General features: G+C 37.2%; 1 protein-coding gene across 1 annotated transcript in view; it reads left to right on the plus strand.

Moving 5' to 3' along the window:
- LOC123624139 (transmembrane protease serine 11E) overlaps positions 1-13,371 on the plus strand; it is a 33,423-nt gene that overhangs the window by 17,847 nt on the left and 2,205 nt on the right. The window contains exons 3-8 of the mRNA XM_045531755.1: positions 660-781; positions 3,153-3,220; positions 6,437-6,600; positions 9,397-9,435; positions 11,085-11,262; positions 12,917-13,176. Coding sequence (XP_045387711.1) covers positions 660-781; positions 3,153-3,220; positions 6,437-6,600; positions 9,397-9,435; positions 11,085-11,262; positions 12,917-13,176 — 831 coding nt within the window. The remainder of the gene's footprint in view (positions 1-659; positions 782-3,152; positions 3,221-6,436; positions 6,601-9,396; positions 9,436-11,084; positions 11,263-12,916; positions 13,177-13,371) is intronic.

The following is a 13,371-nucleotide window of genomic DNA, read 5'->3' on the forward strand; positions in this document are numbered from 1 at the left end:
AGCTAAGGAGCAGACAAACCAAACCAACCCCTGTGGTTGGTGGAAAAAAAAAAATGCAGTAACAAGGAAGCCTGGCGAAATGACACAGTGTCCCTGGAATTTATGCCAGGTGGCAGCTCTAGCTCCTGAAACTTCTACTTACTGAATCCCTAGCGTTTTAATATCTACCTTCATCTTCCTCTTTAGCCAAAACAAATTTTCTCATACTAGAATTCTAGTGGCCAGAATTGATGTGTAGTTGACTGAAGAGGGAAATCTACTTTTGGAATATAAAAATGCACTCACCCTTGGGAAGCTTCTGAATCCGTCCGTGTTTGTGTGCTCAGATAGCGTGAGTTGTTCTCCCTGTGGCTTATATTCGGGAATGGATAACACGTGAGTAATCAGCCCACAGCGCCACCGCAGTATGTGAGCAATGCTGCAGGAACACCAGGCATTTCTTATAGATTTTATACCCTAAATTATATGATGATGAATGTTGTTGTCCTTTATCTTGAGATAACTATGATCTTGGGTGGGATGATGATGAAGATGATAACCTGGACTGGGAGTATTCCTCCTTGTCTCAATATTTCTACCAACCACCAAATAGAGAAATAATGATGCTTTACACATATCTGATAAAAATTATGATGAGATTTTTGTCCCTTTCCTTGTAGATCAAAGGAAGACCTATAATTACTATAGCACCTTGTCATTCACAAGTGACAAACTGTATGCTGACTTCGGAAGAGAGGCTTCTAAAAATTTTACAGAAATGAGCCACAGACTTGAATTAATGGTAAGCAATTTTCCCTCTACTTCCAGGGCATTTGCTGTCACTTTTTACCATATTTTTTAGTACCCTAGCATCTAAAACATCCATTCGAGTTATCCTTGTGTATCTTTGCAAAACGGGAAGAGGCCTTGTCTAAGGGATGTAAAACAAAACTGACAGTTACGTGGCTCAGAAGCCTAAGCCTCGCAAGGCTGAACGAAGGCACTTTTAGCCATTCATTGATGTCCCTCCTACTGACTCTCACTTAGCTAGTGCTACACTCTTGATCAGCAGAGTCCAGAAAGTTTAGAACTGTGAAGGTGGCCCCAAATGTGGTTGTTATATCCTAGATGTCCTAAAAAAGAGACCTCCAGCAAAAGATTGCCAAAATTGAAACTATTCAGACTCATACCTAAATAGCATTTTAGTTTTTTTTAAAAATATCTAAACTTCAACAGGTTTTTGGCATGAAAGTCTATAGGAAATCCATGGATACTCATCTCTATCCTTAAGGCATCACAACATTCATCCTAAGGGATGAATCAAATGTTTAAGAAACTGGAAAAATTAGCAGTATAGGCCCAAAGAGCAAGGGCCTGGGTGATGACTTGTCATCACTGTCAGATTACTTAAAGAATATTTCACTTTTTCTGTTAGCTTGTGAGGTAATTAGTGGTACAATGTGCTGTAAATAACACTGAGCTAAGAGTTGGGAGGAACACCTAGTTCTAGTACCATCTACTAGCTAAGGGTGTATCATTTGGCATATCATTTTATCATTCTAGACAAATTTCCTTATATGAAAATTAAGGTATTAGGTTAGGTAATTTCCAAATTGCTTTCCAGTTCCAATATCTGGGATAATGACAAAGTGGAAGTGCCCCCCGCCCATCCCTCTGTTCCCAGAGATTGCCTAGTAGACTGGATGCCTGAGGATTTGGCCACCTGGCTGAGGCAGAGATTGAATCCTGCTTACATTTGTACTTGCAAACACCAAATCAGGGAAATAGGTGAAGAAGCTCTTCTATAAGGGTAAATACATATGCAAAATAAAGGAAAGGAAATGGAACCAAAAAGGTCAAGGAAACATACAATTATTTTCCTAGTTCTTTGTACCATTCACACACACACACACACACACACACACACACACACACACACACACACATACATATATATATGCACACACACACATATATATATGTGTATATTTGGTGAATACATATATATATTTTTTGAGATGGGATCTCACTCTGTCACCTAGGCTAAAGTGGAGTGACATGATCATAGCTCATGACAGCCTTGAACTCCTGGCCTTAAGCGATCCTCCTGCCTCAGCCTCCTGAGTAGCTAGGATAACAGGCATGAGCTATTGTGTATGGTTCTATTCACCCAAATACATTTTATTTATTTAAATAAGTGAAAGCCAGATGAGTTTAAATCTAAAGAAATCTAAAATCTATAGGACTCTTTAATACCTTTATAGTTAATAATACTTTTTAAATTACTTGATAAAAATAAACCCTTACATAAAAATTGCCCCGTGAATACCGTCATCCTATTTAGAGGACTTACTTGAACTGTGCTGATTTGTCTCATAACTGTAGGCATCATGCTTGGATATGAAAACTCAGGAGTCAATAAAACATAAGAAAGAATAAAAAGGCTCATTGCTTCTGTTAATCCATCACCAGCTTGTAGTAATTGTTTGGTATATATCTAAATACTGAAGACAAGAAACACCTGAAGTGTTTCCTTACTTAAACTCCTAATTTAAGACATTAAGTTGGCTAGAATTCTTATTTTTATTTCATTATAGTAAGAAATAGCTTTACAAATTACCTTCTTTCATTTTATCAAAGTAACACAGATGTGTAAGGCTACGTATCCCAGTGCACACGGCTCTAAGAGCATTTTAAGTGCTGAACTGGATACACATTATGCCAGGACACTTGGCAACTTTTTCACTAGGTTTGGAAACCATGTGACACTGCCATGCGCTCATTTCTCTGATCCAACTACCACCTGGCAGAATTGTTTTATTTTCTTTGTCTACATGTAGTAAAAGTCCTTCTCTCAGGGCGTTAGTGCTCACTCTTACTTTTCAAGACGTAGCATGTTCATTCCCTTTGGTCTCTTTCTTAGTGTGGAACAGCACATGTTTCTTCTGGCCCCACTATAATTCCCCAGCTCTTATCATTCCTAAGGCAGAATTCAGTTGAAATCCCTGAGAATACCAAAAACGATTCCTCAGTCTTCTTCAGGTTCAGCACATTGTGAAATGTTGGTCAACGTTTTTTTGTTTTGATTTTTAATTTTCCATAGAGCTTTGAATTAACTTGAGGAATTTCAGAGAGTTGTTCTTGCTGACATATGTTCATTATTTTTCAAACAGGTGAAAAATGCATTTTATAGATCTCCATTAAGGAGAGAATTTGTCAAGTCTCATGTTATCAAGTTCAGGTATGTAAATCTAAAATGCTGACCTCTGCATCTAATTTAAAGCTGAAGCTGTTAACCTGGTCAGCAATAAGCATGTTTGGAAGTATTAATGACATGATGAAATTCAATTCAATAAACACTTATTTGGCACATGCTCTGTGTAAGTCACAAGTTATAAAGTCCCTTATTCATTCTTTAAATCCAAAAGTAAGCATTTGCAAGATGACTGCTAGGGACAGAAGTATAATTAGTGCCTATGCTATAATATTGTTTTGGGAAATTCTATCTAGTACAAATAGGGACCTAACACACATCCTGGGTTTAATAGTAAGTAGTGCCCTGTGTAAAATAGTGTGGTAGATGGATTTTGTCTTCAGCCCCTGGTTCTCCTCCTTATCAATTTTCTTTACTTTCTTCTTCTTTTTTTTTTTTTGGAGACACAGTCTTGCCCGGGCTAGAGTGCAGCGGCGTCATAATAGTTCACAGCAGCCTCAAACTCCTGAGTTCAAGCAATCCTTCTGCCTCAGCCTCCCGAGTAGCTGGAACTACAGGCATGTGCCACCATGCCCAGCTAATTTTTTCTATATATTTTTAGTTGTCCAGCTAATTTCTTTCTATTTTTAGCAGAGACGGGGGTCTCATTCTTGCTCAGGCTGGTCTCGAACTCCTGAGCTCAGACAATCCACCTGCCTCCGCCTCCCAGAGTGCTAGGGTTAGAGGCGTGAGCCACCGCGCCCGGCCCCAGCCAATTTTCTTTACTTTCCTCTATACCACCTCTTTATGTTCCAAATATTTAGCTAAGAAGATCTCCTCTGTTAATCAGCCATTAATAAATAGGCTCATAACTTAACATTTTAAACAAAATACTATATAAGGATTTTAAATAATATATTGTCTTAATACAAATTATTTGTATTTTTCAAAAAGATAAGAACTGTTACCAATATTATTCTAAAGACAAAACTCTGGAAGTTACTTCCTAGTCTATTATTTAGCTAACATCTGAGGCATTACTTTTACCACTTTCTCCTGAAAATTCTGTATTCTCTGATGTTTGAGATAGTATCCTTTCTTGGAACTACATCTACTTCTTCGATCCTTAAATTTCCACTCTCTCAAGGGACCTCTTCTACACATGTGGCTTCATGTGCTATTGGAAATCCAGTTTGTATCTCCAGTCTGGATTATTTTCTCAATTTTTCTAATTATATGCTTGCCCATGCACATCTCCACATGGAAGTTCCAGGGAAAATTCTCTAACTCAAGGGAGTTAGTCACATTAATGAGAAACCTGGAAGTCATCATATACTCCTCCCTTTTCTGGGCCCCTCATACTTTATGAATAACTAAGTTCTACCAATTCTATTTCCCAAATCACTTTGTAATTTGTTTACCTCTTCATCCCAGTGATCTTGCCACTGCTACTCATTATTCTTTGTTCTGTTGCTATAACAGTAAGAAAAGCAAGTTTATTAGAAAGATGAAGTCCGTTTTAGACAGGTTGAGCTAAGATACTAGGGGACTATAAAACGAGTGTGACTTGGTGGAGGGAAAGGGAAATGAGTGCAAGATATAAATTTGCTCATCATCAAATCAAAATTTTGGAAAGCATGGGTGTAAATTTCTCAGGAAAAGGGTAATACAAGGTGCAAAAAAAAGAATGATGAAGAAAGTTTGAAGAACAAGAATATTTAAGGGGATGGAAGAAAAACAGGGACCTTAGAAACAGGAAAGGAGCAGGAAAAAAGAAAAATCATGAGCGAGGCAACCCTTGTGCTAAAGACAAGGAGTTTCTAGGAGAGATTGGCCAGCACTGACCAATACTCCTGACCAGATAATATAAATACTGAAAACAATCCACTGGGTATGTCAACCAGTAGGCCATTGGTGTCTGAGCAGAGAAACAACTCTGGAAATGAAGGAGAGAAGCAGACTGTGAGAAAGCCAGTATGAGGTAGAGAGTAATTCATCATTTCAAGAAGGTTTTCTATGATAAGAAGGTTTGCATTGAATAGAATAGCAAGATTGAGAGACGATTTTATTTGCTTTTATTTTTATCAGCCAGCAGGTATAGGACTAGTTTAAGAGAAAGAATAATACATAATTGATGATACTGAGTTGTTGAGGCAGTGAAAAGATTTGAGATACATAATAATAATGTCTTTAAAGCCCTATTTTTCCAGATTACAAAAGCAATACAAAATTATACAAAACTCAAATAACACAGTATTATGTAAAGTAGAACAAGAAAGCCTCCTGTCCAATAATTCCACTCTCACAAACAACACATCTTCTTAATTTATTTTGAACATCTTTCCAATGACTACATATAGATCTATTTTGTTCTTTAGCTGGCTGTATAGTATTTCACTACAAGTATGTGTCAGTGTTGATTTAGACACTGTTGATTTGCCCTATTAATGTACACTTAGGTTGTTATTTATTTTCCTGTTATAAACACAAGGTCATAATGAACATGTTTGTACTCTTTGCACACTTGAGAGTACATTTGAAGATTTAATTTCTAGAAGTAGAAATGCTCTGTCAGAGAAGATGGATATTCAAATTTATAACAGATAAACAAAACTGCCCTCTAAAAATAAGATACCAATTTATATTCCCCTTTAAAGTTTATGAGAGTTGGATTTGATGCAGTGTATAGTGAGTGGTAAGATTCTTTGAAAACTGGCTATGAAAAGGCGGGGGTAAAATAGCTGGCAGAATGATTCCAAGGTAGCAATTTGTAAAAATAACATTAAGGCTAATTAATACTGTATCTTGAAAATACAGTCACATGAGGTCAATACAATTTGGTCAAGCTTTCTCATACCCTTAGGTTAGGAGTTGTATAGGAGAACCTGAAGATTGCTTAGGAGAGATCACTGGATTTGAGTCATGGGAATGAAACCTGAAAGCCAAAGGCACAGTTGATTTCATATTTAACTTACATTATATTTAGTAATTTTGAGTGGTTGACAAGATAAATGTCTTTTTATATTAATAGCCGTGTCCTTAATGAGACCCGTTGGTGATGAGGGAAACCACAGGAACATACTAGATTACAATCAGGGCGGCTGAGTTTGGGGTTCTGTACATATTAAACAATAGAAATATAGAAAGAAGCATTTATAGATTTATTTTTATGTGCTTCAAATAAATTACAAAGAAAAAAACCTGATTGTGATACCATAAATCAATCCTTCCTTCCGTCCGTCCTTCCTTCCTTTTTGTCCACAGTCAAGAAAAACATGGAGTGTTGGCTCATATGCTGCTGATTTGTAAATTTCACACTACTGAAGACCCTGAAACAGTAAATAAAATTGTTCAACATGTTCTACATGAAAAGCTGCGAGATGCTGTAGGACCCCCTAAAGTAGATCCTGAATCAGTTGAAATTAAAAGTAAGTTGATTGCCCTTATTTAGTTTATTCTTCTTACATAGAACAGCTTATTTTTAAATTTAAAAAAAAATATTCTTGAATTCTGGGATCTTGCCACCAATCGAATATTTCTTTGGGACTAAATTGGTCCTAATGAAGTATTTTAATTTTTAAAACTATTGTATGAGAGGTATAGTTTCATTAACTCTTGGACAGGTTCTTCTATGTTGGGCCCTATACTTTGGCTATAGAATCCAATTATGAATGGAGAAAGTGGCTTTGTATATATTCCTCTACTTTTTCTTGTTGCTTTCATTTTATGTTCTGAGAGTATGATATATGAAAGGTTCATGCCATCCACACATTTGCTTTCAAATGTCATTAATATACTTTGTTATAGCTTCTTCCCTTAGATCATCTACCAATGAAAAATTTATAATTTACTTATATTTATTTTTGACATATTACAACTATAAGTGAAAATTTGGAGGTAGACTTTTTTGTCGTGGTGTTTGTTTTTTGTTGTTGTTTGTGGAGCCACAGAGGACAAAATAAGTGGTGATAGGTTCTTACTATTAGAAAGTAAGAAATACGAGATTCTCAGTGGAAATAAAGGTATGGTTAAGGGCCAAGTCATGTGCTATAGAACAGTGCAGGTCTATAAAAATGCTATGTGGGCACAAGTATGATCTTACATTTTCTAGTAGTCACATTAGAAAAGTAAAAATAAACATGTGAAATTAATTCCAATAATTTATCTATTTAACCCAATATATCCAAAGTATTATTTCAATAAGTAGTCAATGTAAAAATTATTCATTAGATACTTTATATTGTTTTTTTGAACTAAAGCTCTGAAATCTAGTGTACATTTTATATTTATAGCACATTTCAATTTAGACTAGCAATATTTCAAGAGCTCCCTGGCCACATGTGGCTGATGGATATGGTGACAGATATGGCACATTAGAAATTAGAGAATAGGGGACAAGTAGAGACGATGAATATAAAGTGCTAACATAAGACCTATTACATCTAAGTGGAGACCTAAAGTGATGGTCAGCCACCCTACTTACTGAGCTGTATTTCGTAGCTCAAACATGTTTTTCATTTTTGCCAAATCAATGGAAATGGTACACAAGGCTAACTTGACTCTTTTTATAATATTTCCCTTGTTGACATGGACACATTAACAATGCTCTCTACCTTCAGCTGAGGAGTGAGGAAGACTGAAATAAAAAGGAGCTCTGGATTTCCCTATTTCTCTCTTTCTATGTCCTTATTTTCAGCAAAAGCTGTTGGCTAATAGGAAGTCACAGGAGCAAGAAAGCATATGATAGCGTCTCTTGTTCATTTGTGTTTATTAGAATGCCATTGCCCTCTTTCTGGATTCTAAGCAATCTCTGGTTCAAACAGAAAACATGGCCTCCTGAGACTGTCAGAGTCCCCCTGTTCACTTAGTGGAAGGCATAACAGACTTGTCTTATATTTGCTTTGAGTCTTATGGAACTCTCACACATTGTGGGTCCACTGGAATTCTGATTTCATAGGGATTGTGAATGATATATGAAAATGGGGTGGCGAGAAATGGTGGAAACACACATTGTATGTATCTCCTCTGCTCACATCATGTTCCATTATCCTAGTGGACTTCATTTTCACAAGTTAGAAGATAAAATTATTGAGAATTTCAAGTCAGCCACAGCAGAACATTTTACCAAGCACAGGGCCAAATTATGCTTGTGGGACCCTGTGGATGTATAAGTCACACTTACGTGAAGTCAGCCTTCTCAGCTGTATCGACGTGCAAAGCCAGAACTTTCCATAGGAACAGCTTGAGATAGAGAAGAATAGGTTATTTGAAATAGAGAAATAAGGTGGTTCTTTCAGTGTTAATTGAGAATAAAGGGCCAATTATTCCTTATTTTTGCCATTTTGCCCACAAATAGCCAGAATACATAAAGTCAGAAAGAATACTTTCTAGAATACAGATTTCCAGTAAATCCGTACTATTCAATACTAAAAGAAAAATTGACAGATTAATATTTTTGCATTAAGGACATCCAACCTGCCATGTTCAAAGAAAACAGTTTGGTCACTGGAAATTTACTGAGTTGGTAAAGTTTGGGTTTAGAGTTTGAGGTATCTATTGGCTGAGTTAGTGTTTGCATAGGCCTGACTGTTGAGAAGTCAACAAGCGAAGGAGTCATTGGCTGGAGTTGAATGACAGAGTGACAGAGAACAGACTGTCCTTCTAAAACATAACATAAAGAAGACTTAGATATAGCATTGTTTTTAAATATGAGCGAGGACTAATTTATGGATATGCTACCCACATGTGTTATACAAATGAGACTTCGTTTATAAGCTTAGTGAAATGATCTGAAGTAATGGTCAGTAAAAATAACGGTCAGTAAACATTTAGGTAATGAATACTATGGTTTAGATCAGTATTTCCTAAAGAGGGTCTCTGAACTAGCTGTATCTTATTTCCTGGTGTAAAATTCAGATTCTGGGCTTCAATACAAAACTACTGAGAATTGCTGGGAAGGGGAACAGGAGTTTGCATTATAAATATACTCCCTGTATGACTCTTACCCATATTGAAGTTTAAGGAACACTGTTCATGTATGCCCTCCTTCCTAAGACAACAAACATACTATGTCTATGATAAACTAACCATGTTGTTTTCCTTATAACCTGGAGATATTATCTTCTAATGTAATCAAGAAGCTTTTTAATATTTGGAATACTCAGAGGCATAGTGCAATTCTGATGTGCTGACCCTGTTCTATTCACCGTGTCTGTGTATTTCAGAAATCAACAAGACAGAAACGGACAACTACCTGAACAATTGTAAGTTTAATATATTTATTAAAATGGCATTACTTGAATATAAAAAGTTAACACTCTTGATCATTTAGGCATACTTTGTGTTGATTTTATAGGGACAGAACAAATAAAATTTGATTTATTTGTGCAAAGTTCCTAATGCTTTCTCTGATCTCTGAGGCACCCTTTATTAGTAAAAAATAATAAAATTGGGAGAACTTTGGAGTGGATGTATGGGTGGCAGATGTGTAGAAGTGAGTTGTGCAACTATTAAAAAAGAGGCAAAGGCCGGGCGCGGTGGCTCACGCCTGTAATCCTAGCTCTGGGAGGCCGAGGCGGGTGGATCGCTCGAGGTCAGGAGTTCGAGACCAGCCTGAGCAAGAGTGAGACCTCGTCTCTACTAAAAATAGAAAGAAATTATCTGGCCAACTAAAAATATATATACAAAAAAATTAGCCGGGCATGGTGGCTCATGCCTGTAGTCCCAGCTACTCGGGAGGCTGAGGCAGGAGGATCGCTTAAGCCCAGGAGTTTGAGGTTGCTGTGAGCTAGGCTGATGCCACGGCACTCACTCTAGCCCGGGTAACAAAGTGAGACTCTGTCTCAAAAAAAAAAAAAAAAAAAAGAGGCAAAAAATGTTCACTTATCAATGTTCTGTTTGCAGATGTCTATAATATACTCTCATAAAAGTTTTGTAAAGAGTATATAAAAGGAATCTGTATGTCAATTTTTTTAGCTAGAGGCAGAAACTTGATTGTTGCTTTACCTTAAATAAAATCTTCTTGATGTTATTAATCCCATGTGGAAATTGCAGGCAATTATGGGGTTGGATATATTTTGATGAAATTCCTGAAGGTCTATCTAGATAATATCTTTACCTGCATTTTAAAAGTGCTGACTCTAGGCCTAGTACTTTCCTTCCACTATAGCAGAGTACCCCATCATGATTTAGAAAATAAATTTAATAGTTACAGGATTATTTCATACTACATTTATCTTAAAAGATGGAAGAAAATGTGCTACCCGTCAGCTCAGAATGGTGGTTAATTTATAAACTCAACTAAACACAAAAATCCAGAGATAATCCCATTATCTAAATGGCATATATTCTTACCACCAATATTTATTGGGAACCTACTGTGTGCTAGTAGTGTGTAAAGCAATAGGGATACAAAACAGGCAAGATATAATCCCTGCCTAAAGCAGCTGATACCCTAATGGGATTAGATGCATGAGACTAATGCATGAACATGTAATTCTGAAACAACAGTTCTCAAACAAGGGCAAATTTGATACTCTAGATATAATGCCTCATTATGGCATTTTGTGTGTATGTGTGTGTGTATAGAGAGAGAGAGAAGAGAGAAAAAGAGAGAGAGAGAGAGAATATTTGTTATTATTGTCATTATTATGAAAGCATCAAGAAAGTTATAACTAATCCAGTTTGGAGACAGAGGAATTGTTAGAGAAGACATCCTAGAAGAGGAAACAACTGATATAAGTCTTACAAGATGAATAGGAGTTAACTAAATGAAACATTACAATTTATGGAAAAGTAAGAGCATGAGAAAACGTTTGATACTATTGAAGCACAAAACACAAACAATTTTGGGCCAACTAACACAATCTGATGCTTAAAACAACAGCTAACTAATGCACTTTCTCTTTGGCAGGCTGTGGGACACGAAGGAGTAAATCTGCAGGACAGAGTCTCAGGATCATTGGTGGGACAGAGGTAGAAGAGGGTGAATGGCCGTGGCAAGCTAGCCTGCAGTGGGATGGGATCCATCGCTGTGGAGCGACTTTGATTAATGCCACGTGGCTTGTGAGTGCCGCTCACTGCTTTAGAACGTAAGTCTTGAACCTTGTGAATGACTGGGGCTTAACAAAGTGCATTGGGTGTTGGCAAAAAGGATATACCTCATGAATTTTGAAAGAGGTGAATTTAGTATAAATTAAAGATAATGTGTGTATCACAAAGGGAATGGGAAACTCATAAACTTTACTAAGAGGTTTTATAGACTGGAAATGGAAACAGCACCAAAGTACATGGAGATAAATTATTTATTGGTAAATACACAATAGTTTGTCAAGGAAAGCAGGAATTTTAAAATCATCTTTGCACTTTGAGCTTGATGTCAAAGAGAAGTGCTGTATCTCTCTGTTGAGTATCTCCAGCAGAGATGGAGGCTGGATAGGTTGTAGGTTTGAGCACAGGGGGGAAATTCTACATGGTAAGAAAGATAATTGAGGCTGGGCACGGTGGCTCACGCCTGTAATCCTAGCTCTGGGAGGCCGAGGCGGGTGGATCGCTCGAGGTCAGGAGTTCGAGACCAGCCTGAGCAAGAGTGAGACCCCGTCTCTACTAAAAATAGAAAGAAATTATCTGGCCAACTAAAAAATATATATACAAAAAAAAATTAGCCGGGCATGGTGGCTCATGCCTGTAGTCCCAGCTACTAGGGAGGCTGAGGCAGTAGGATCGCTTAAGCCCAGGAGTCTGAGGTTGCTGTGAGCTAGGCTGATGCCACGGCACTCACTCTAGCCCGGGCAACAAAGTGACACTCTGTCTCAAAAAAAAAAAAAAAAAAGAAAGATAATTGAGTATGAAGAAATTTGAAAGTAGCAAATTGTATAATCGAATAGAGTAAATAGTTATAGTAACATTACAAGAAATGGAGGACCATGGGTGGCAGCAGGAGAATATAGAGTAGTAAAATTACATTTTTACTTTGTTAAATTATTGTGTGGCCTTTATGGCTTTCAGAGATATGTATATATTTTTGAGTAGGAGACATGAGGCACATAGAATATGTTTAGTTCTCTCATTCTGTAAAGGATGTTATTTCCATATGTCCCTTAGAGTCACTGGTGTCCAGAAATGTCAAAAGTTTCTAGAATGTGGAGTGGTTGACTTGGCACAAGGAGTAGCATGTATGTCTTAGGAAACAGTGGCTTTTCCACCTGATCTGACCCCTGAGCCTGATTCTCAGTTTAGAAAGAGTTTGTTTTTATACATAGAAACTATAGCTTTTCTTTTCTTTCTTTCTTTTTTTTTTTTTTTTTTTGAGACAGAGTCTCACTCTGTTGTTCAGGCTAGAGTGCTGTGGCATCAGCCTAGTTCACAGCAACCTCAAACTCCTGGGCTAAAGCAATCCTCCTGCCTCAGCCTCCTGAGTAACTGGGCCTACAGGCATGCACCACCATGCCCGGATAATTTTTTTTCTATATATTTTTAGTTGTCAAGCTAATTTCTTTCTATTTTTTTTTTATTAGAGGTGGGGTCTCGCTCTTGCTCAGGCTGGGAACTCCTGAGCTCAAACGATCCACCCAACTCGGCCTCCCAGAGTGCTAGGATTATAGGCGTGAGCCACCACACCCAGCCAGAAACTATAACTTTAAAAAGAGAAAAAAACCTCTATACCTATAGACTAAATTATTTAATATAAATTATTTGATTGGTAGCATGGTAGACTGGAATTAATTCTTCATATTTTCTCCCCAGATATAAGGACCCAGCCAGATGGACTGCTTCCTTTGGAGTAACGCTAAGACCTGCGAAAATGAAACGAGGTCTCCGGCGGATAATTGTCCATGAAAAATACAAATACCCATCACATGACTATGACATTTCACTTGCAGAGCTTTCCAGCCCTGTATCCTACACAAATGCAGTACATAGAGTTTGTCTCCCTGATGCATCCTATGACTTCCACCCAGGTGATGAGATGTTTGTGACAGGATTTGGAGCACTGCAAAATGATGGTGAGCATCTGAAAAGAAACTGAAATCAAATCTAATTTGTTATTCTATGGCATCTAAAGAATGAAGCGCCATTATGCCAAAATAAATGTTTGTTGTTTGGTCATATGGACTCAGGCCAAGTCAGATCCTACTGATGAAGTAAGTCATTTAGAAGACACATGAATTCCTTCCTCCCTAGGTTACTATTCAGTGCAT

This window comes from Lemur catta, chromosome 19 (genome assembly GCF_020740605.2).
Source record: "Lemur catta isolate mLemCat1 chromosome 19, mLemCat1.pri, whole genome shotgun sequence".
NCBI classification, from domain to species: domain Eukaryota; kingdom Metazoa; phylum Chordata; class Mammalia; order Primates; family Lemuridae; genus Lemur; species Lemur catta.